At 52.3% G+C, this 24,273-nt stretch overlaps 1 protein-coding gene across 1 annotated transcript in view; it reads right to left on the bottom strand.

Moving 5' to 3' along the window:
• KY (kyphoscoliosis peptidase) overlaps positions 1-14,177 on the bottom strand; it is a 48,223-nt gene extending 34,046 nt beyond the window's left edge. The window contains exons 1-3 of the mRNA XM_072792654.1: positions 13,967-14,177; positions 10,727-10,789; positions 6,587-6,649 (exon numbers count right to left, since the gene is read on the bottom strand). Coding sequence (XP_072648755.1) covers positions 6,587-6,649; positions 10,727-10,789; positions 13,967-14,102 — 262 coding nt within the window. The 5' untranslated portion in view covers positions 14,103-14,177. The remainder of the gene's footprint in view (positions 1-6,586; positions 6,650-10,726; positions 10,790-13,966) is intronic.
• Positions 14,178-24,273: the final 10,096 nt, after the last annotated feature.

The raw sequence follows: 24,273 nt of genomic DNA, 5'->3' as shown, positions 1-24,273 counted from the left end.
AGTACTCCATTCTCTACATGGTGTATAATCCATATAAGCAACCCTTTTTGGTTGGATAGTTAACTTTTCCCAAATGTTTTGTTATTATAATCAGTGATGCATGAACATTCTGATACATATCTCTTTACACACTTTTCCTTTGAATAAATTCTCAAATATGGATCAAAGGTTATGGAGAAGGCCTTTGTTATATATTGGCAAACTTCCCATGAATGATTTTTATCGGTCGATGACCACACCAACAACATGAGAGGATGTCCATTTTGCTCATTCTTGCTGGGTTTGATTGCAAAATTGGTCACAAAACTCTGCACTTCTGAGAGGTCTTTTGTTATGTCCCTTGAATTTGAGCTGTCCCTATGGCTTGGTTTGGCTAGTTAGCATGTGATGTCAGTAGAAGTGATGCTGGGCAAGCTCTGAGCCTAGGTCTCAAGAAACCTTGCAGCCTTCATTCTCATTCTTGGGAATCCAGCGACAAATGCCTTGTGAATGAGCCCAGGCCAGCCTGCTGGAGGTTGAGACACCACGTGGAACAGAGCAGAGGCATCTCAGAGCAGACCCTAGCCGATCTCTAGCCAACTTACCAGCTGACCACAAATACGTGAGCAAACCCGGCCAAGACCCGCGATAAACTGGGTGTGTCTCAGGCAAGAACGCCCAGACATCCTGTGCCCTTGTGAGCTGGTAAAGGCTTATTGTTTTCAGCCACTGAGTTTTGGGGTGGTTAGTAATATAAAAATAGATCACTGATGTACTCACTGACATTTGATTTTTATCAATCTCTGAAACTTTTATTAATGAATAATGCCATCTCATTTTTGTGTATTTAATTTTAATGTATTTTTCATATACTCATTTGCCATTTAAAATTCTTATTTTGTGAATTGCCTATTTTCCTACTCACATATTATTTTTTCCTTATTAATTCCATAAGAGCTCTTTTTACGAACCCCTTCCTGCAAAGTGTATTGCAATTATTTTTCATAGAATAACAATACTGACTTTCTTGTGTAGCTCATAAACTTGCTCTGCATGCTAAAGAGGGTAATTCTGAAACAATTTTATAAGCTACAATGTGGCCTTCCAAAGCATTACTTTGAAGAGGTTAACATCACTTTGAGTGTAGTTTCTGGTACATTCACTGTCAAAGAAAATCAGTGTGTGACTTTATAATTAAGACTTTAAGCATTTGAGAGTTCAAAGCATAATTCGGTTCTGGTCATAGGATCAGGCGCCATTGCCAAGAGCAACACTCCCTGTGTGTCTTCTCATGCTGAATGGGCCTGTTCTCCTCTGCCTTTTCACTTTTTCCATCTGAAATACTTTCAGGTGTTTTCCAAAGTGGGTGCCAGGCTGTACTTGGCTGCAAGATGTCTTACAAGAAAAGGATTTTAAAAACCTGCCCACTCTCTCTCTTTCCCCTTTTGCAGGTCACAATGTGTAATGCCCTGAGAAGTCCTGCAGGGAAGAAGTCAGTTTACCCCAGGACCATTTTGTGAAACACAATTTGGAAAATGCTGGGCTGCAACCTCATCCAGAAGCTTAAAGAAGCTGCAAAACTGAACAACTTGGTTTGGGGGTCAACAACACACTTCCACCCCAAACTTCTCACATCTAACTTCCAGGCACTTCCCACTGCCCCCAGTTCAGCCGTGTTTCTCTGTCCAAGAATGAGTGAGCTGAAAACAAGGTACTGTTAAAGCCCTGGCAAAAGGTGGTGCTGATATTCTCATACTCCGACGTGATCCTGGCCTGCAAGCTCCACCCAGCCATTTCCAATTCCTTTTTCCTTTCCTGTACCTCATCTTTTCTCCCCGCTCTAGGACAGGGGCCCAAATTCCAATATTCCCCTGAGCCCCTGACTTCCTGAGTCAGGGGCTAATCAGTCCCCGTTGAGGAAAACAGCAAAGCTCCTTGGCCTCCCTGATCTGCGGGAGTGCTGTACCCACTCTTATTGTACACCTGTGTGTACGGGCCCTTGCGGGGGCTTCTCTGCCTCTGAAACCAGGCTCTCCAAGGCTCTTCATATGCTCATTTGCCATTTAAAATTCTTATTTTGTGAATTGCCTATTTTCCTACTCATGTATTATTTTTTCCTTATTAATTCCATGGTTAGAGAACCATGGAGAGCCTTGGGCTTCCTAAAGGTGTGAAACGGTAGGATTTTCTTTTTTTTAAGATTTTATTTATTTTTTCATGAGGGACACAGAGAGAGAGGCAGAGACATAGGCAGAGGGAGAAGCAGGCGCCTCACAAGGAGCCCATCCTGGGACTTGATCCCAGGACCCCAGGATCAGGACCTGAGCCTAAGGCAGATGCTCAACCACTGAGCTACCCAGGTGCCCCTAATGGTAAGGTTTTGCAGACTACTACATAACTGTATCACATATAACTCTTAATTTAAGAAAAAAATTAATGGGACCAATCTCCAATGGTAAAGAGTGGAACATCATTTGGAGCAAAATTTCAAGTAAGATCTAAAACCTAAGTATAGTCAGATATCATGAACCAATCTAAACAGTCACGACCACCCCCGGGGGAGGCCCTTCCTGGGACTTTAGGTCACCTGGCTGGTTCTCTCACAGCGCCCCTCCCCGGTTCTGCCAACTGTCACCCAAACAACATTTCTGAAGCTGCCGCCCTGGCTGTCTTAGGAACACCATATTAGTGGTTGTTTCCTGTCACCCCTGACAAGTGGCTCCTGGGGCTTTTCCAGATCCCACCAGCTCTGCTTCCTTTTCCTCTTCCCCTCCGATGTGGAGATGTAACAGGCAAGCCCCAGCACGTCTATGGCCCACCGCCTTGGGTCTGCCTTTTACCTGGTCAGGAGACTTCTCTCCCCCAGCAGCTCCTCCCCGGGGCTCTGCAGGTTTGAATGAGGATTTGTCTAAAGGCCTAATTTGCTCAGAATATCTAATGCAGAGACGGCAAACAGATTTCATGTTGTTCATTAACTCTGACTGACTGGAAGTGGCTGCCTGGAGTGTGAATCAATTAGCCATGACTGTGGGCATGTGTGTGCACACGAATGTGAGTGTACACAAGTGGGTGTGTATGTGTGTGGGGGGGGGGGCTAGGGGATACATGTCAGATATTTGCCATCCTTGATTTTAAGGAGGTTTCACTCATGCTTTCCATAACTAGAACTCGGGTTAATAACCGGGTTCTTCTCCTGGAAATTTTTCTCTGCAGGAGCTGAGAGTCAGGAAGCCTCAGCTAAAGCATCTGTAATTAAAAAACGCCCTGAAAGAGCTCCAGGGTAGGTGTTCAGCAGCGCTGTGCTGCGGTTTCTGCCTAGAGAACAGCATGTGGGATGATGGGAGGAGCAGTCTAGCTCTGTAGAACCTTCACCAGCCTCTGCCAGACACAGCGGGCAAGGTCTGCCCTGAAGCTCTAGTCATGAGATGATGACCTGCCAACAAAGTGGGCTAAGGCCTCTGGAGCATCAGCCCAGTGGAGCGGGGATGGGGTGGGGGGTGGGATGGTGGGGAATGAAGGGCCCTAATCCGCCCTAGGCCTTCGCTGGGCTCTTGGAAACATGGGGCCATTATGATTCTTTCTGCAGAGCAGAGCTCCACAGGAGTGTCCCAGGTCTAGAAATGTGGCAGTTTGACTCTAGCGCATGTGTGATCAAAGAAGGCACAGAGCGTCTGCATGAGACCAAGGGTACATGACCTGGAGGGACGAAAGCCTCAGAAGAAAACCAAGGAATCGCTTTTGGGGCCTGAAATCACGGGGGCTCCGGTGATCACTCTTGTCATTCTACCCACACACCTGTTCTGGAGTAATCTTCTGAAGCACCCCTCCACATGAAGATCCAAGATTCCAATGATCCCTTTGTCACCCCTTGCATAAAGTTTATCATACCTGGTGCTCCCTCTGCTGGAAGCTCCTCCCCAGGTGCCCCCAAGGCTTGCTTCCACCCCTCCTCCCTCACTCAAATGTCACGGAGGCCTTTCTCAACTACTCTGCTTTAAATTGTCCCCAGGGTGGTAGGCTGTGTAACAGTCCTTAAAGATATCCATGCCTTAATTCTGGGGACCTGTGAATGTTACCTTATATAGGAAAGAGGACTTTGCAGATGTGATTAAATTAAGGATCTTGAGATAGGAAGATCATCCTGGATTATCTGGTGGGCTCAGTGTAATCACAAGGATTCTCATAAAACAGAGTCAGGAGATTTAACTACTTAAGTGGGAGAAAGGTAAGATGACAATGGTTACAGACAATGGAGTGATGCAGCTACGAGTCAAGAAGTGCCTCTAGAAGCTGGAAGAGTCAAGGACCAGATTCACCCTTAGAGCCCCCAAAAGGAACCTGCCCAGCCCACACTTTGACCTAGTCCAGGGAGGCTGACTTGAGACTTGTAGTCTCCAGAACTCTTTAAGAGAATACATTTTGGGGACCCCTGGGTGGCTCAGTGGTTGAGCATCTGCCTTTGGTTTGGGTCATGATCCAGAGGTGCTGGGATCAGGTCCTACATTGGGCTCCCCACAGGGAGCCTGCTTCTCCCTCTGCCCATATCTCTGCCTCTCTCTGTGTATCTCTCATGAAGAAATAAATAAATAAGTGATCTTATAAAAAGAGAGAGAGAGAATACATTTTTGTGTTAAGCCACCAAGTTTGTGATAATCTGTTATAGCAGTTATAGGAAACTAACACCCATGTGTACCCACCCTATCCTCATCCTCCTCCCAGCCTTGTTTCTTCCTTCAGCCTCCTTTGACACCTGTATTTTTCTTCTTAGGATTGTCTGGCTCCCTCACTAGGGTGTCAGCTCCACAGGGACAAAACAGCTCCTTGCCTGTTTTGTTGTGGACTCTAGTTCAGCCCCAGACAGGGGCAGCCTTTTCCCTCACTGTGGCCCAAGCTCTCGTAAGACCTTCCTGGGCCCATCTCATCCCAACCTACAGGGCTCTATTCTGCACCTAGGACACCAAGGCCACCCTCCTTTCTGCCCGCTGGAAGCCTTGAAAGCTGGAAGGGAGAACGTGAGTAGCCCATGAAAGCCAGAGTGTGGTGTGCCAGGTGAGGCTCCAGTGACTGGTGGGCCCCATCCCACTCCTATCTGCCTAGGACACAGTGGGGGCAGTGCAGTGTGGAGGGCTGCCAGGTGCGCCCAGCTCGGGGACCCCAGCGTCTCCTGTCTCCGCTTTCTTGTGCACAAACAGTGATGACACCATGACCGCATCAACCAGGGTAGCCAGAGCTAAGCAAATCAGTGAGGTAGTGGCTGATCCACTTTCATTCCAGTGCAGTATTGTTTACTTTTGCTTTGTGCTGAGCTGTGAGCTGGTAGTCCACTTCAGGGAAGCAGCGGGGCACAGGTTTGTCTCTGCCGTGTGCCCAGGGGAATTCTGCTGCAAGGCACACTGGCCCTGGTTGCAAGGAAGGCTGGCCTAGTGCCGCTAACCCGTCTGGAGAGGCCTTTCCTCACCGCCGGCCAGTGCCTTTCTGTTGGGGATGCTGGCTTAGTCCGTGCTTCTGACAGCCATTCTCTGAGAGGCTCTGAGTCCTTCGGCGAGTCCTACTTTGCCACTGCCCCCTGGACACGATGAGATAATTTCCTTACAAGTCAGGACGTCAGCACCGAGAACCACAGTAGTATGATCTTAGGGCTGAGTCTATGAGGCCTCTCAGGTACCAGGGCCTGAGTCTTTAATGAGGAGCCGGAAACCAAGGTGAGAGGTTAGTGTGTGTTAGGAGTGAAGTGGGAGTGAGCTGGGGTGTATGTGTGTGTGTGTCTATTTAACCTGGTCTCCCCTGCAGCTGTAGCTGTAGAGTCCTCCTGTCTTTACCACCCCCCCTACCCCTGTTCTCAGATCCAGTCAACTGCAGAGTCAGCCCAGTGATGCCCACTCAGAGCCCCCAGAACCCGTCCCAGCAAGGGAAGGATTCTCAAAGAAGGGCCCTCTCACTTCCCCTTGCTCAGTCAAATTCATCCCTGGGTGGAAGGCCCTGGAAGGCTCAGTCTCGGGAACAAGAGGCCAGGGAACCGCTGTGACAGGAGGAGGGAAAGCTCTGACTGTGAGCACGCAAGGTGAAGGCTGCTTTCCAGAGGCGCCGAGAAGCCCTGCTGTGTGAAGGTTAACAGCAGAGGCCTTGGTGGTGGCTGTGAGGGGAGGGTCGGGCTGCTTACTGGCCCTGTGCTCGCAGACCCATGGCAACCTTTCCAAGCCTCAGTTTACTCATCTGTAAATAGAGGATAATTGAGAGGACTGATCAAATAGGAGTGCTGTGAAGCTTCATTTACATGAGAATAATTATGTAAATGAATCGGCAGGGTGCCTGGCACATGCTTAGCACTCATAAATGTTAGCTCTAGTGATGACAGTGAGGGCGATGAGGACAGCTGTGGGTTCTGTGGCCCAAGGACTTTACTACTCTACCTCCTGTCACCATGCAGCCTCTCACTGTTTCCCCTGGGATGTGAGGAGGAGAGGGAGAGGGTGCTCCAACCTCCCTGGGGCAGAGAAGGCCCTGTTTCCCCCAGTCTGTGCTCTGCACTTGCTGTCTCTGGCCTGGACAACAGATCCAGACACACAGGAGGTGGAGGAGAGGCCACAGGGAGTGGTGAATCCCTTACCTTGGTTGTCGTAGGACGTAATGACCTGGGTCTGCTGAGGGTTCTGTTTCTCCGCTAGGCTTCCTGTTGAGCAAGACAGAGAGAGAAGGACCTTCAGTGACCACTGGGACCCTGGTGGAATTTGCCCCAGGCAGAGCAGGGAGCTGTGTGTGTCTGCAAGAAAGGCAGGCTGGTGGGGGCTGAGCTCATCCCAGGCCTGGCCTAAACCTGTGCACACCCACACGCACATCCACATGTTTAAGAGGCAAATGACTACGAACTCATGCACACACACTCTTACGCCTCTCAGCAGGTGCCAGTGGAGGCTGGGTTTCTTCTAAAGAAGGTGGGGACACCTCTTGTGGGCTAAGTAACCGTAAGTCCCAACTTCAGTGTCGCTGGACTCAGGTGCCAAAGTGCAAAGGGATGCCTGGCTGATCATCACAACTTCTGTGGAGCGGTCTTCGAGGCTCCTATCCCCTATTTTATAGTCGATAGGCCCGTGGCTTGGACATTTAGCTTTTGGCCATAGACCCTGCCCCCAGGGCCTTGAACTCCAAGTCTCCTGATTCCTAGATCAACCTCTTGCCTCCCTCTGAGAAGAATGGGGGCAGCCTGCCTTCTCCTCCAGTTTAGGAGTTGGGGTGGCTTGCAGTATGGCTCAGTTTCACAGAAACCTGCAGGACACCCACTATGTGAACACAGAGCTGTCCCCCAGTGGGGTCAGGCTACTGTGGAGAAATGCCCAGTTCCTGCCACAGGCCACGAAGAGGGAACCCACAGACTCACCTGCCTGTCCTATGGGAAGCAACATCTTTTCCTATATCTCTCCCTTTTTTTAAAAAATAAATTTATTTTTTATTGGTGTTCAATTTGTCAACATACAGAATAACACCCAGTGCTCATCTCGTCAAGTGCCCATCTCAGTGCCCGCCACCCAGTCACCCCCACCCCCACCCACCTCCCCTTCCACTACCCCTAGTTCGTTTCCCAGAGTTAGGAGTCTCTTATGTTCTGTCTTCCTTTCTGATATTTCCCACCTATTTTTTCTCCTTTCCCCTTTATTCCCTTTCACTATTTTTTATATTCCCCAAATGAATGAGACCATATAATTTTTGTCCTTTTCTGATTGACTTATTTCACTCAGCATAATACCTATATCTCTCCCTTAACAGCTGCTGTGGTGGCCTAGTCTTGCTGAGGCTGCTTAAGGGGGGGGGGGGGGGGGGCGGGGAAGGGGTTGAGGGAGGGCCAGCATTGTGGCAGCAGAGCATTTCCCGCTGTTACCACCCAGAAGGCCTGCCACCTTCTCCCCTGGCCTCCCACTGGTCTGCATAAAGGCTGTCCGGCCTGCCACTGGAAGTGACCACTAGGACCAGTGCCTGAGCTGGAAATAAGCATGCCTTTGGGGCTCTGGCCTAAGCAGATTCCATTCAGATGACTTCCCTTGTGCACCTGATCAGATCTGCCACTCAGGGCTTCCCACACCTGGGCCCACGTAGAAACCGGTCAAGGTGGATAGGCAGGTCACTGAGCTGGGCTGGACTTGTGATCCACCTGGCAGGGTCTTGCCCTGGAGAACCTGCCTGCCCCAGCCTTCTATGAGCAGGCCCAGCCAGGACCCTCACCCCATGGGCTGAGGTCGGTGGGTCGGCCAAGGGCTAGGAGCACTGGGTGTGCCAATCCAGGGTGACACTGGTCTAGAGCTCTAGGCCAGACTCAGGCCAGGACAGGGAGGCTGCCTCCTTCAGGCACAGCTGGCTACATCTCTGCTGGGCTGGCGGATGAAGGAAACAGGATCCGGGAAGGGAATCCTCAAGGAGCACGATTGGCTGGCATAGCTGCTGTGGGTATTTATAGTCAGGGCTGCACAATTGGTTTCCCTGTGGCTATGGGGTGTCGGTCCCTGTGCTGCTAGGCAGACTTCGGCCAGGACCAAGGAAAGCAGCCAATCACAGCAGGGGAAGCCCGTTGCCAGGCAAGCTAGTGGGGTTGGCTCGGCCCAAACACCTGCTGCTCGGAAAAGTTTGGAGCAGTCCAGGCTCCCCCCACCCTGCCAACGCCCCAGTTCAAGGAGCACACAGGGCAGCAAGAAGGGGAACATGTGCCTTTTTGGATCAGTCCCATGTTCAGCCACATTTGTGCACACTCCACCAGCACAAGCCATCAGCTGCCTCCTCTGCGGATGAAAGCCATCCAGTTTCCAGGGCTGAGTGCCTTGGACACCAGCAAGGGAAAGTATGAACCCAGAATCTCACCATCAGAAAACATAGAGAAGCCGTAATTTTAATTTCTGCATGCATACAAATGTGCAATTTGAAAAATATAAATACAATTTTACTTTAAATTACCTATATTTGTGGAGTGGAGCAACTCTTACCTTTTCCAGGCTCTGTAGAGCCTCTCCCCAGGCCTCTACTTACCTGAAATTCTCAGTTCCTGGGTGATTTTTCAAGAACTACTTTCACCATCCTCACTTTTTTAAAATTATTTTTTTAAAAGATTTTTAGTTTTTTAAAGTAATCTCTACACCCAGTGTGGGGCTCAAACCCACAGCCCTGAGATCAAAAGCTGCATGCACCACCGACTGAGCCAGCCAGGTGCTCCATGATCCTCCTTATTTGTTGTATTTTTCCACTAACATTCCCTCAAACCAGGGCCCTAACGGTGGTAAAAATAGGATATATTCACTATATTTCAATCTTCTCCTAATGTAATAACATGGCTGAGAAGACATAAGATGAATTTCAGACAACTCAAGGTAAGAGAGTTATAACAAATGAAGACGCTGTGTCTCTTTTGTTCCACCTCAACCCACTTTTCCACGTACCCACTTGTACACTGGCCAAGCATGCATATCTGCATAGGCTCTGTGCATTTTTGCAGCTGACAGGTTTCTGGTGGAATTATTCCTATAATTCTTGTGCGCCTGCAGCATAGTTACACTAACTTTGGCATCTGCTTCCGTACAGCTAGAGCAGGTGCATCTACCATCCTATAGCCCTGAAGCAAGGTAAAGGAAGCCATCCCACCATGCATGCCCATTAGCCAGGACCCTAAGGGATGGTCTCCCGGGCAGGGATATGTCTTGAGGATGATCTGTCCTCATACACAGGGCAGGGGACACAGGAAAGCTCTTTACCTCCAGGATGTTGAAACTCAATTGCAGTAAACATCATTATAATTATGATCACTAACGTGGCCCCATGAGGGCAGGGGTTCTTGACTGTCTTCATCCCAACAACTAGAACCCTGCCTGGCACAGAGTAAGCACTGTAGACCTTTATTGAGGGAATGACTGAATGAATTTACTTTTAGAATTTCATCCTTCCCTTTTGTTACCTTCAGGATGGTCTCAGTCAACTGGGGTCCTGGTTCCCCATCTGTGGAGGGTCATGGGAGTGGTTTCTTCACAATAGTATTTGATAAACCCAGATTTGACTGTGTCCTCTCTTGGGGCTCAGGGAGCAGAGTTCTGATTCTTACTAGAATTCTCATATGCCTATAGTGCAGTCTCACTGATGTTCGTTCTTGGAAGCTGGGCTAATGAATCTCTGAAGGGTACAGAATAAGGCCTGGTATGGTCAGTCCATGTATGGCATTCCCAGAGATGCCCTGGGCCTGTGGGGTGACAAACACCTGGCACCAGAGAAAGGAGGCTTTGGAAAGTGACTTCTCTCAGATCTTACTATATTGTGAGTCTCAGGACAGCCAGGAATCACAGCACCCATCGCACTAGGCCGGGAGTAATAATGTCCCAAAGCAGGCCACTATCCTCTCTGTTTGGAAAAATTTTCAAAGGATGGATGCCCTGCACGACATGGGCAGCCCTACCTCCAGTGGGAACTTACTCAAACCTAGCCATGCCGAATGATGATGTTAAGTCCGTTCCTATATGTAGCCAGTGAACAAGTGAGCGCTCAACCTTATGGCACTGCTCTCCTCTCCTCCCACAGCCTCAAAGAAATTGAGGGACCTGATGCCAGGGAAAGCTTTTGGGGGTCACAGAGGCTCCAGATTTGACTGAGTCATGAGCAGTCACCTTCTGAGTGGTGAGGTGTGTAGAGCCCGTTTTCAAACACGTGAAATCTAATGCTTCCTATCATTTTTCCATGTGTTGAATGACAGAGATCAAAAAGAAAATGAAAAGAGAGGATTTACCATGCACATCATTTCCTTCGAATTTCTGCCATCTCCGGATTCCGTTTCCGACACCCTGGAGTCCTGTGAAATAACAGGGTCTGGCATGAGGGTCTTCATGGTGGGAAGACCCGGGCCAGTGAGTGATGGGCCAGTTGTTAACGTATCTGGGTTGAAGTGGGGCTGCTGGAACCCAGCTCTCTCGGGATCCAAGGGAGGCTGCCCACGAAATGAGATGTACTTTAAAACATAAAAGAAAAATATTAAAACAGTAGTTTTCAAAGGTGGTGAGGTTGGTAATCAGGATCATCCAGGGAGAATTTTCACAATGCAGATGCCCAGTTTTCACTCTACATCTCTTTCGCAGAAATATGGAAGCATTACTGTGGAAGATGTTCACCATTCATTTTGGTGAATCTCCCACTTTTAGAGTCATGATGTGAGGATGAGGGTGGGCAAAGACGGCCTATCCTTGTGGAAACTAGAAGTGATAGTTGCCTGCTCTCCCAGCCTCCCTTGCAGCTAGAGCAGGGACCTATGTGGCCTAGGCACAGCCAGTCAGATGCAGCTGTGTCTGGCTCTGTCTTGGGGCCTGGTGATGCAAGAGGGAGGGAATGGAAGCACTCTCTCTCTCTCTCTCGTGGTAGCTGCAAGGTCAAGTTCCTGGCACAGAAACGGTGTATGTCCTGGCAGGGAGCGGCTGCAATAAAATCAAGCTCCTGGTGAGGAAGGAGTACCTAAGGTCCCTTGGTGGCAACAGAGGTGTCCTCACCAGAGCAGCTCTGCTGTGTAGCTTATGGCGCTTTTCCTAGAAGATCGGCCTCCAGCCTGGATCTCCAGCCCTTGCAACCGTTGCAAGCCCCCAGTCCCTTCCCGACGCTCTTCTTTTCTGCAGTCAGTATCTGGGGCTAACCACTGAGAACCCTCACTGACACATATGTGGAGTGGATTGCACACATCATATTGACTTAAGGGATGAAACCTGACTTGGGAGCTCTTTTAGACTTGGTGCAGGCAGCTGTAGGCCACCTCCTCCATGGCTGGGGGATACATGATAGGAGGCAAGGGTGTCCACGCATGCTTTTGAGAAGCACGGCATAAAGGAAATGGAAAGGCCATAGAGGAAAGAACAGAGAGCATCTGTTGGCAACCCAAAACCCAAAAGATAGCACACGCTATCTTTGCCTCCTTGTCCCTCTCACTCTTTTCTGCCACAAAGACACAGCAGAAAACCACCCAATCATATCTCCACTCAGTCTTCCGCATTGTGACAATAATGGAGCTCAGGCCCTCCTTTGCAGAGCCAAGGACCTGGGCTAGACAGGAGACAGGAGGAGATGCCTGGGGATCTTGTACACCAAGAGAAGGCCTTGGAACAAGCTAGTTTAATTCAGTGTTTCCCTGCCTTTGGCTGTGTGGGGCCATAGGTCGACTTAGCCAGGGGCCTCCTGGACATCATCACTGCCCAGCAGACTTGGAGGCTGGGCACTCTCCGTCTTCTCTGCTTTGGTATAAAACTGTCTGATTGTAAATAAGTGACACCAGTCTCTACACTGGCACAATGTCTGGAAGAAACCTCCTTTCAGGAAAATTTTGGAGACAAATGGCAGAAAGGGCTTGGAAAGCAGGGTCTTCTTTCCTTACGTCATGGTCACGAGTGTGAAATGCATCAATGGAGTCATGTAGGGTTTGTGCTGGGGGTCGGACACCTCTGGGAACAGTCCTGATCCCTGGCATTTCTGGGGCTTCCCTGTGTTCCTGGAGCTTTTAGGAGAGATGCAATCAGAGTGGGGAAGGGAGATGGGACTCAGGCCGACCCAGAGCTGGGCCTCATAGGGGCCCTCTGGCCTCACCACACACTGGGGATGGCCTCTGGACTGTAGTTTCTGGAGGAGAAGCAGCTTCTTTTCAATCAAGGAGTGGATGGCCTCTGCCAATTTTCTCATTACAAATACTGGGGTGGCCCCTTTCCACCTCTCTTGGGAGCAGCTCTGAGAATGAAAGAACCAACCAGGGGCTTCCCGGGATGGCCCGCGGCAGACACAGAACCAACTCAAACAACTTCCAGCCCCAAATCCCTCCGGAGACTGGAGTACCTGTCAACACACGCAGTTCTCCACAATCTATTTCTTTCCCCGGCCCCCCCAAGAGGTCACCAGGAATTATGGGGCAGCTTTGGCCTGTGTGACTGGTGGGGGCAAAGCCAGTGGCCGCGCCACTGCCTCAGCATGGCCGATGGAAGGCAGGTGTTCAATGCACACAGGGCCTCTGTGTACAGAAGAGCCAGAGGCAGACTCAGAGGAGCTCTGGAGCTGGAGGGCAGGCAGGAGGCAGAAGTCATTTTGCTGCATGGGCTGTAAAACATCACTCCCAAAGCACTGGGCCACAGTCAGTCCAGCACAAACCTCACACCAGCCCCCAAGGCAGCTCGGGAGGGCTTTCTCACACACCTAGGACCTGTGGTCCCCCAAATTCCGAGAGGCTTGTTTAACACCTGCTATTCTCCATCTCTATTGTCTTCAGGTGTCCTCTCTGGAGATTACAGGGGCCTGAGTGCTGCTTTCCACCACTGCTCTATAAGCAGTCACTTTACTTTTCCAGCCTATCCTTCCTCAGAAGGTCTGTAGGAAGAGTAAAAGGAGTAGCTCCGTGAGAGCGCAGAGAGCAGATTTTAAGCTTCCCCTACCCAAGCCTCGGTGCCTTTTGCACCGCCCTTTATACCTTCTACTGTGGGACGCTGGGAGCGGCTTCAGGAAAGGGGAAACTGAGGCCAGGAGTTGTGCAAGGACGCGACGGGAGCTCCCGGTCTCAGAGTCTGATTCAGCGCCCAGATTCCCCTGGCTGCCCCCGGGCGCCCTGCAATGTGCCGTGTGAGGAGCAGGCCTCGGCGGCGCAGGGCTCAGGCCTGAGGCTCCGGCCCCCCTCCTCCAAGGCATCTTCCAACCCTGCTGTGCACCCTTCAGACAGTGAGTGGCCCGGAGGAAGCTGGCTCCCGGGGGGGTGACGGAAGCACCGACAAGCCCGCGCGGGGAGTCACCCCAGGGCAATCACGGGGCTGCGCGTTGCCACGGGACGCCAGGGCCACGGCGCACAGGCACAGGCGCAGGCAGCGGCGGGGAGAGGGTCGGTGGGGCCGGGCTCGGTGGGGGCGCGTGGGGCGCGTGGGGCGCCCCCCGGCGGGCGGGCCCCGGGGCGAGGAGGCCGAGGAGGCCGAGGAGGCCGAGGAGCGGGGGCCGGGGGCGCGGGCGGGGCGCGCGTTACCTCCTCGGCGCTGCGGCGGCGCGCCCGGGTCCGCCTGCCGCTCCGAGTGCGCGCCTTGCGCGGCGCGCCGCTTCTCCGAGTGCACGATCAGCAGCATGTCGATGGACACGGCGTTGCTGTCCTTCTTGAGCTCCATGGCGTCGCCTCGCTCCCCGCCGGTGCGCCGCGGCCGCTCTCGAGGCTGCCTGCGCTGCAAATGGCCCCGTGCGCGCCGCTGGCCGGCGCGGGACGCGGCGAGGGCGCGGGAGAGGGCGCTCCCCCGCCGCCGAGCCGCCGGGCGCCGCGTTTCGCTGACTCTGCCAAACACGCCATTAGGGCCCGCCCGGGAGGGCGCTACCCTAACGCGGCGGCTCTAAGTCACCTTTGAAAGGAAATCCCCAGCCGAGCCCTGACCTGCGCCCGGGCCGCGCCGCACAGCCGCCGCTGCAGAGCCTCCCCTCCGGGCGCCCCGAGCGCGTCCCCGGCCAGCGGCTTCCCGGGCGGCCCGCAGCAGGCACGGAAATCACGCGGCGCTGCCCGCAGTGAGCGCTCGGGGAAGGCACAACAGCACCGGGTGGCCCCACTGCTTCCCGGGGGGGGGGGGGCGTCGGGGAGGTTGAGGGCCTCCTCCGTAAGAGGGAGATGGGCAGGGTGTTGGGGTCAGGACCTCTGCGATTGCCGCTGCACCGGGGCTTGGAGCTTGACCGCTGGGCATCAACTTCACAGGTCTTTCTGGCTTGCGGTGGAAGTCTTAACATCTCTGTTCCTTCTAGAAGCCTGGCTCATGCTTGGTGGGCCGGGGGGAGGGGCAGAGGAGGAGGCCGGTGCAGGGAGCAGCCTGCCCGCTGTGCTCAGGGAGCTGGACCTGAGAGCCCATCTATTTTTAGTGGGGCCCGGCCAGGCCAGCCAGCAGCAGCAGCAGGGCCTTTGGCTCCCGGTCTCCGGAGTGTTTACAGCGGCATCTGCCTGGTGGCCCTTGGCACCAGAGGGCCCACCCAACCTGGGCCAGGCCCCCACTCAAGTTTCCGCCATTAATAAATGCCGAGCGCAAGGAAGCCTTGCTCGGAGACCCTTCCCGTCGCAGGGTAATGCCCCTGCGTTGCAGCGCGGCCCTTGAGAGCTCCTAGCTCCTCCTTGGCGGCGGATGACATATGGTGCTGGATTCCAGTCCTAGCTCTGCCAGCTGCCCATGTGACCCTGGACAAGCCATATCCCCCCATTTCCCCAGACCTCTGGTGGGCACGATACTAGTTCTCACCCGGCTGCTGTGAAAATGACATGTGCTTGAGGGGCTAGGTGCATAGTACCTGGTCTCCAAGTGGCAGATGTCATTCATAACTCATTTTAAGGATGACGGAAAGGATAGGTGAAGTGACAAGTCAGTGATGGAGTTGGGGGGCTATGCAGACATACCCTCAGATTCTGAAGGCCTTTCTCCACTGATTGTGACTCACCATTTATCTGACAGTAGAGACACCACCTTGCTGTGTCACCACCACTGCCTTGCTCACTGGGCATCTGATGAAAGATGTCACTGGTTTCTAACAGTGTTGACTTGGAATCCCTAGAGAGCTGAGCTGTGGGACTGGTGGAGGCAGGTGGGTGACTCCCAAGGCAGGTTTCCTCATGCAGTGTGTCCTGTCCTTTACTGTCACGTCTACGTGTGTGTGCTCGCGCACATGCGCGTGTGCGCCCACATGCCTGAGGCTGGCTGAGCCTTGTGCTCTCTAGATGCCTAGGAAAGTGAGGACTATGGATTATTGAAAGTCCCTGGGGTCTTGAAGATTGCCCAGGCATCATCCCCTCATCTGACCTGGGACGGTGTGTCCTACCTCCTTCTATGGTGTAAGTCCCAACAGAAGCTTCTGGGTAGCCCCTCTCACTCAGTAATGAATGAAATTTGCCTGAATTTGTATTCCATCCATCTCCCTTGTCCCCCCCTCCCCCGGAAAGTGTCACTGATGGGAGCTTGCTCACTTGGCATCCCTTTCCAGACTTGCCTCTGAAGGAGAAGATGATGACCTGGGGGTGTATCAACCTGAGGTCCAGGAAGCCATTCTAGGGGCCTCTTGCCTCTTTAGGATATCAGATCCTTTGAAGTGGGGCTTCTTGTCTGTAGCACTACAGACATTTAGGGCCAGAGAACTCCTTGTTGTAGGGGGGTGTGCTATGCATTGTAGGATATTTAGCAGCATCCCTGGGATCTAGCTACTAGATGCCAGTAGCACCCACTCCCAGTTGTGACAACCCGGAATGTGTCCAGATGTTGACGTATGTTTCCTGGAGGACAAAAATGCAGGCAAAACACTGCTTTGGAGCAAACCCATGAAATAGGGGCTGTGTTACTTTGTTCTGAAAAATGCTGCCGCTCCTGGATCCTGATAGTGTCCAGAGCCTGGACCCACTCTCAGAGGTTCCCACTGATGGCTCTCAGTCTAGTAGCTGGCTTCTTGGACGTGTAGAGCTGTTCCCTGCCAGCAGCATGGGCAGAAAGATGTGATGCTGGCCTCATTCTTCATGCCCCCACTCTGGCCTCTGTTGACCCATCCTCTCATCCGCACTGCTTTGGCTGAGAGGGGACCAGACACCACACCACAGGAAAGCATTTGGATGTATTGGAAAGGGGAGGGGGAGCAAGAAGGAGTGAGGCTATGAGGCATCATTCACGGAGTCTATACCTTCTGTTCAACACGCCCCCCCCCCCCCCCGCCCCAGCCCTAACCAATGGCACTGAGAACAGTCCCTCAGCCTGTGAGTTACACCCTGGGGCCAGCCTTCCTCTACAGACTCACCTCTTCCTCTTTCCTTGCCAACTCACACATGCTGCAGCCGTAGCTGTGTCCACTCCTGCACAAACACATCTACGTGGCCTTTCTGCTTCTAGGCTTTCCTCAACACACTAGCCCCTCCCCCCTGACACCATCTTGAACAACATGGGACTCAAGTACTTCCACATTCTGACCTAACACATTTCTCTACCTCGTTGTCTTAGGATATGACAAACGAGGGGCTCTCTCCATTGTTGGGCAGACCTTTAACGATTTTAAACACAATGAGTTAGAAATTTCAGGACACCAAAAGTCAAAGAGCCGTCAAAGTGGTTGTATTGCTGCCTTTATCCCCCATTACACTGAATACTCAGACATGTCCTACTGGCATCTACACAGCTTCCACCCTTTTAGTTGAAGATGGGGTTCATCAGTTGTCCTAATGGTTCTGAGCCCTGAGCTGTCTTGCAGATGGGAGGTGGTTGACAGGGGGGAGGCTTGTTTCTGGCAGATGACATTTTCAACAGAAGGGGTGTGTTCTGACTCACGTTTTTGTTTTTCCTAAGGAATAGTGGTTCTTTTTTTTTTTTTTTTAGGATTTTATTTATTTGAGAAAGAGAGGGAGAGCACAGAGGGAGGTTGAGAGGAAGAAGCAGACTCCCCACTGAGCAGGGAGCCCGATGCAGGGCTTGATCCCAGGACCCTGAGAACATGACCAGAGCTGAGGGCAGATGCTTAACTGACTGAGCTACCCCGGTGCCCGAAATAGTGGTTCTTCAGGGACCACCAGCCCTAACTCTTTCACCCTTCTAGAGATCCCAAGAGGTAAGTTTCTCCCTTCTGCATAGAGATGAAATAGGCAAAGCCAATACACAAAAGGCTTTTAGCAGGTGATTTGTAGACATCACATGGTTTTCTCCATTGGTGCAGTGGGGAGGGAGCACGCAGAGAGTGGGGCAGCTCGGTAAAGAGCACGGATCACGTCCCAGACTCTTCATACCCTTGCTTCTGCTGAGATGGACAAATTGTTACATGAGAGACCAGAAACCTTTTCGAAAGCTGGTACAGGCCTCCTGTGGTGTCTTCACTAGCCTGACTTGGCTCATTCCCGTTTCTGAATTTGTTATTGCTGTCACTTCTTCCTGAAATGCCTGTTTGGACATTCCTGGCAAGTACAGTCTAGCCATCCTTTGAAGTCTGACACTGGCTCTCACCTCCACCCTGAAGCCTTCCTGGTCACCCTGGTTCTTGGAGCTCCTGGAGAATGCCAGTTCTCTGTGGTGCCTCTCTTTTTAACCATCTTTAGTTCCCTTTTTCTACTGGAATGGCACAAACATTTATTTTTTTTTAAAGATTTTATTTATTTATTTGTGAGAAAGAGAGAGAGGAGTGGTGGGAAGGGGCAGAGGGAGAAGGAAAAGCAGACTCTTCACTGAGCAGGGAGCCTGATGTGGGGCTCGATTCCAGGACCTGGTGATCATGACCTGAGCTGAAGGCAGACACCTAACCAACTGAGCCACCCAGGTGCCCCTGACATGAGCATGTAAATGTTAGTTTTTTTAAAAAATGCTCTTCCAAACTACCTCAGGTATTTCCTATTTGCATAGGAAAGTTTTTGGTGAAGTCATTGCCTGGCCTCAGATCACATTAAGCTCTCTGAGGGCCAGGTCAGGGTCTTCCTCATTCCTAATCCACCCCCCACTACCCCCCACACACTGTGCCTCCTATGTGTATTGCACACAGGAGGCGCTCAATAGATGCTTGAATCAAGTTGGGCAGAATGAACGCTCCCAGCCACCCAAGACTTGTCCCTTTAGCCCGGAGGTGTAGCAGCCTTGCAGAGACTTGTAGCGTTTGCTCTTCTGTGCCTTTCTCTCAGACCGTCAGAGAGTGGAAGAGAGGGAGGTTAACTGAGGACAAGCAGCTCTAAAGGCACCTTCTCCCACTGCTGACAGAACCATCTGGAGCATGAATTTGGGGGAGTGCTTGGTTCTAACAGCACTGCTGGGTCCCCTGCCGCCGCCTCCATCCCGCCCCAATCAGGAGCCAGAAGCTGTGACATTTCTGTTCAATACAATTCCCTCTCTCAGCCTTTCTGGCCTGTGTCCCCCTGGTCGGCCTGTCAGCCTGTTCTGGCATTTCTACCCATGACGCCTTCATCGGTTTCCCCTCTTTTTCCTGTCCATAGCTTTTACGATCCCATTTTGTTGCACACAGTGATGTGCAAATGTGGGAAGCACTCCATCCCAAGTTCCAGGGAGTTTGAATTTTGGAGTCTTTATACACTATGGCATTCTTGGCCTTTTCCTGGGGATGGAGATGATGAGAATCAATTTGTCTCTCACCACCACTTCCAAAATATCTCCGGCCGTGCCAAGAGAGGTATCCAGTGGCACATGAAAGCCCATGGAGAGATTACCTCTTCAGCTTCGCCAAGTGTTTATTGCCCAGCCATTGAAATGCCCCTTGCATATTCCTCGATCCGCCTCTCCGAGGGACACCAGAGGTCCTCGCACGGACGTCACGCTTCCCAGTTCACCCCTCGGTGGTCAGTTACTCCTGTAGAGAAGTGTGCACTTTTACTCTCATAAACTCAGGTCGTCCTCACAGTAATTCAAGGCAGGGCTGATACATTTATGCACATTTTATTGACACTAAAACAGGATCGAGACATGGGATTGTGCGATTTTCCCAGGGAGTCAACACCAGCTTCTAGATGGGCCCAGGGCTCACACCAAGCCTCACACGCTTGCCATTCTGTATGCTTTAGTGGGGAAGGGCACGAGTGTCTTTTCCACCAGCAGGCTGAGATTTAGGCCAGCCACTTTTTGCAGGGCCCAAGGCAATGCCCTGAGTGACGTGTCCTGTGGGAGAGAGCACCCACGCCTGGGGTGGGAGGTTGTCTAATGAGGAGAGTCACAGGAAACAGCTCTGGAGGGCTTGCACCAAAACACAAATGAAGTCAGAACGGGCTTCTGATCAGTCCCTGGGGACTGTTGGAGTGAGGTTTGGTGCCCTTCTGCCCCAAACGGGATGGGCACTGTGGCCTGGATCCCACAGGGGCAAGGGAGCCAGTTTCTCGTGTCAGTGCAGACTTCAGCCCTGCCTGTCCCTGGGGCACAGCCTCTAATAGGAGCTGCGGGTATTTTTAGTTTCACGTCGGCAGGCACAGGACAAGGAGAGCTGGACAGGAACAGCTAATAAGCCATGGTCCTTATTAAGTTGGGAAGGGTGAAATGAGGGGGAGGACAGGGAACTTGCTGGAACTTTTGCACATGCCTCATTTTCAGAGAACTCTTTTTCCATAATTCACCAAGAAAGATTGAGGTCAGGGTGATTATGCGTAGCCCCAGTTAGAGAAATCTGAAAGTGGAGCATGCTCCCCTCCTGTGACCTCTCCCAACAGGCCCCCTGCTCTGCCCTCTGGGTGACGAGGCTGGGCAGGAGGGATGTTCAGCTTTGGGACTTGATTATCAGGGCTCCCCCAGTGGGGGTGACTCCAAAGGACAGGATGAGAAGCCAATTCCCAATGAGACCCTTGTAGCCTCAGATGATAGTTGAGCAGTATCAACTATAATCCTTTTTTTTTGAAGATTTTATTTTTCTTTTTTTTTAATTTATTTTTTATTGGTGTTCAATTTGCCAACATACAGAATAACCCCCAGTGCCCGTCACCCATTCACTCCCACCCCCCGCCCTCCTCCCCTTCTACCACCCGTAGTTCGTTTCCCAGAGTTAGCAGTCTTTACGTTCTGTCTCCCTTTCTGATATTTCCCACACATTTCTTCTCCCTTCCCTTCTATTCCCTTTCACTATTATTTATATTCCCCACATGAATGAGAACATATAATGATCAACTATAATCCTGATTTTGCGGGTGAGGGAATGGGGGTTCAGAGAGGTGCAGACACTGTGCAAGGCCACACGGCCGGGGCGAGGTAGAGCTGGGTCAAGCTCGGAGCCCTAGGTCAAGGTCTACCATTGTTTTTCAGTATATCCTTCTTTTCCCCCAATGACAGGCAGTTGTGTTGGAGACTCCTTATCCATTTTATTTAACTGCACACATTTTTTTCTATGCCAACTCTGTGTCAGGAACTTCCTCCCTGGCCTGAGGCAGTGAGGACGATACAGATGCTCCCAAGAGTCCTGGGCTTAGGGAGAGCAGCATAGAGGCCCCTTGCAGCCGACCCTCGGCACAGCCAGTGTGCCAGCTGCCCGGTGGCAGAGGCAGCCCGGCAAGCGCCATTGAAATTGGCAAGTTTCCAGCCTTTGGTGCTGAGTACGAGGACACTCGAAGCTCTGCTCATACAGTCAGTTCCCTTCTGTGCAGCATCGTCCAAGGGTGAGACTGGTGGAAGTGGCCAGGGAGGGGCAAGGGTGCCCTCAGCCTTCCTCCAGTCCTGTAGCTCGCACTGGGATGCTGGCAGCCTGGGGGGCAGGACTCACCAAGCGAGCGCTTGGCAAATCTGCAACCAAGATGGTACCGGCTCCAGCTGCTATCAGCCGCTCTTTTCCTTCCCTGCCACATCTTTACGGTTTGAGAGCAGGAGACAGTGAAAGCATTGATTTGGGATGAAAAGCATTGAAGTGGGTTCTCTGCACCTTCCTGCCTCAGTGTGAAGCCAGCCATGACATGTCTGCCCATCTACCCATCCAACAATCCATGCTCTCACACACTCTTTCATGTTGATCCATCCAGGCCCTCTACCCCCTCTTGTCCATCCATCTCTCACTTAGCCATTTGTTCACTCATGCCTCCCTCTCTACCTGAACATTACCCCTCAATCACTCTGCCAACCCCATTCTTTTATCCCTCCCATCTGACTTGTTCCACCCATCCATTCATCTCTTCACCCAACTGTGACCCACCCCATCCATTACCAGTTCCTTCATCCCATCTGGAACCAGACACTGTGCTCCAGGTCCTGTGTCTGGAGTTGTGGGGACACAGAGATGAATGGGTCTCTCATTGTTGACCTAGAAAACAGTGCAGATTCATTTATGAAGGGAGCAGTGGAATCAAAGAGAGAAGGAGAAGAGGGAGCTGCAGCTGGATCAACCAAGATGATTAGTCTCTGCATTTTGGGAAGATAATAATGGAAAGAAAGAGAGAAAGAGAGAGTGGGTAGGGGATAAGGAAGGCAGGAAAGAAGAAAAGAAGGAAGGAAGGGAGGGAGGTGGGAGGGAAAGGAGGAAAAAGTATGTGTTGAGTACCGGACCCTGTGCTAGGAGCGTTTACTAGTCTTACTTACCCCAACCACCTTTCTAGGTAGTTCCCTGCATCTTAGAGATGAGGAACCCCAGTTCCTCAGGGCCCCTGTTCCACATGAATAAATCATGAAGAGCAGGGCTAGGTTGAACATGCTTGCTAACACAGAGCATCAGAATGAGAGCCTGAAGCAAACAGGTCCAGGACAAGTGAAAACCAGGCTGTCTGACAGTTAACTTCTGCACTGCGTTGCCCGGAGGCGTATTCGGATAGGAACCACATAGTCACTCCTGTGGTGACCGGTGAGAAGGAGGTTGGGGGCAGGGGGACACACACAGCTGTTGGAGTTTGATGCCAGGTTGTACCTGTTGGATGTGGAACTAGAGCATCCCTTGGTGGCTGTGCCAGATCCAGCGTCCTTCTGGAAGATTCCTGGCCCTGGACTCTGTCTGCTGGGGATGCACTGAGCACCCTTAGGGAGATCTATAGGCATTTGCATGCCAGTCCAATGTCCAACTTTTCTTTTCTTTCTTTAAGATTTTATTTATTCATTCATCACACATACACACACACACACAGAGAGAGAGAGAGAGAGAGAGGCAGAGACACAGGCAGAGGGAGAAGCAGGCGCCATGCAGGGAGCCAGATGTGGGACTCGATCCCGGGTCTCCAGGATCATGCCCTGGGCCAAAGGCGGCGCTAAACCACTGAGCCACCCGGGCTGCCCTGCTTTGCTTTTCTGGTCCAGGTTCTCCTCCTGGGGAGTGTGGGGCCCCTAGAGACCAAGCATAGCGCCAGGGATGAGAGCTCAGCTTCACCTCCCATCTGTTAGGGCTTCAGCCAGGGTCCATGAGCCCCAGCCCCAGGCCCCTCTGGCACCCAAGGTGTGCAGTTTCCCACTGATGTATCACTCCTGGCACTTTCTGGATCCATACCCAGTTCTCGTTGTTTGATGCCCCCAAATTGTTCACTGCCACCTGATGAACTGTAAGTGTTGACAACCACCACCCCAAGGCTGGAGGATTTCCAGGCGGTTAGGTAGGTGGCCCAGGCAACCATGGGCTCTACGGAGGGAGACGGCTTTGTGGGGCGAGGGGAGGTGGCTCTGCAGTTTACTACACAGAGGCTGTCTAGAAACAGCTGCAGAGCTGGTGGGCGGGTGGGAGGGGAATGTGAAGGTGGCCGGCTGAGGGGCAGTGCAAGTGAGAGATTCTAGAATGACACAGGTTTCATTTATATGAGCCCCACTGGCTCCTCCAAACCTGTGGGTCTTTGCGTCTGAAGCCAGGCTGTCTGTCTGTTGAGATACTATTTGGCTTTGGCTTTGGCTATCCTGGAGAGCAGAGTTTGGGGGAATGGAGTGCAGGCGCCCAGGTGCTGGAGCAGAGTCCCGTGGCCCCGGGGTGGCTGGGAAGAGGGGATGTGTAAGGAGGGCGGCTGCCTGAGGCCCCAGTTACCTCAGCCGTCCTTCCTCCCCGGCTTTCTCCCTCAGCATGACCAGGCCACCCACCTGCCAGCTCAGCTGTCCTCCTTGCTCACCATGTAATCCCTGCCAGGAAGAGAGGGGAGAAACATGAGCCAGCCTGCTCCCACTGCATCCTGCCATCCTGTCCTCCCTCCAGCCAGGAGGGATGAAGGGAGGGGGCCAGGGACAGGGGAAGGCAGGCCCTGGGGAAAGCTCCCAGGCTCCGTGGCCTCCTCGATGTATGAAAACCACAGAACGGACGCCTTCCCTCTGAGCCCATGTTGCAGGGACTGCTCTCGGCTCCTCTGGCATCTGGATACCTGCTAGGCACGTGCCATCCGGCAGAGCCTCTCCTGCCTCCCCTGGACTCCGCCTTCCCCTTCACTTCCCTGGGTCTGGGGTGGGGTGGGGAGGTCCCTGTTTACATTTTCTGTTTACATTTTCATCCTTAAAAGATCACTTCCGAACCAGGGAGCTCAAGTCCCAGCATCGCCAGGCAACTTGGAGCCTTGGTCTTCTGATCTGTAACCTGGGAGCAGTCATGCCCACTGTCCAGGGTAGAAGACAAAGTGAGGTGGTGCAGAGTGTGGTGCCTGTTCTGAAACGGTGCCAGTCCAGTCCCCGAGCCTGGGACACGACCACAGAAAGGCCGCCGCTCACCTCTTTGTCAGGGCACCTCTGGGGCGCTGGATGGGAGGAGCGAGGACAGAAACAGCCCCTGTGCACTCACGTCACTGCAGGATCTCAGGAACGTCAGGTGGTGGTGTGTCTACTGTGTGTTTGTGTGCAGAGCGCTGCTGTCAAAACCGTGCCATTCATCTGTGTTCTAGAACAATCTCCCGCCAGCCCATGGCAGGGGTTCCTTTAAAGCAATTCCAGGGGTGTG

This window comes from Canis lupus, chromosome 22 (genome assembly GCF_048164855.1).
Source record: "Canis lupus baileyi chromosome 22, mCanLup2.hap1, whole genome shotgun sequence".
Classification (NCBI taxonomy): Eukaryota; Metazoa; Chordata; class Mammalia; order Carnivora; family Canidae; genus Canis; species Canis lupus.
The sequence above is the reverse complement of the archived record's forward strand: the minus strand, read 5'-3'. Positions and strand labels throughout refer to the sequence as shown.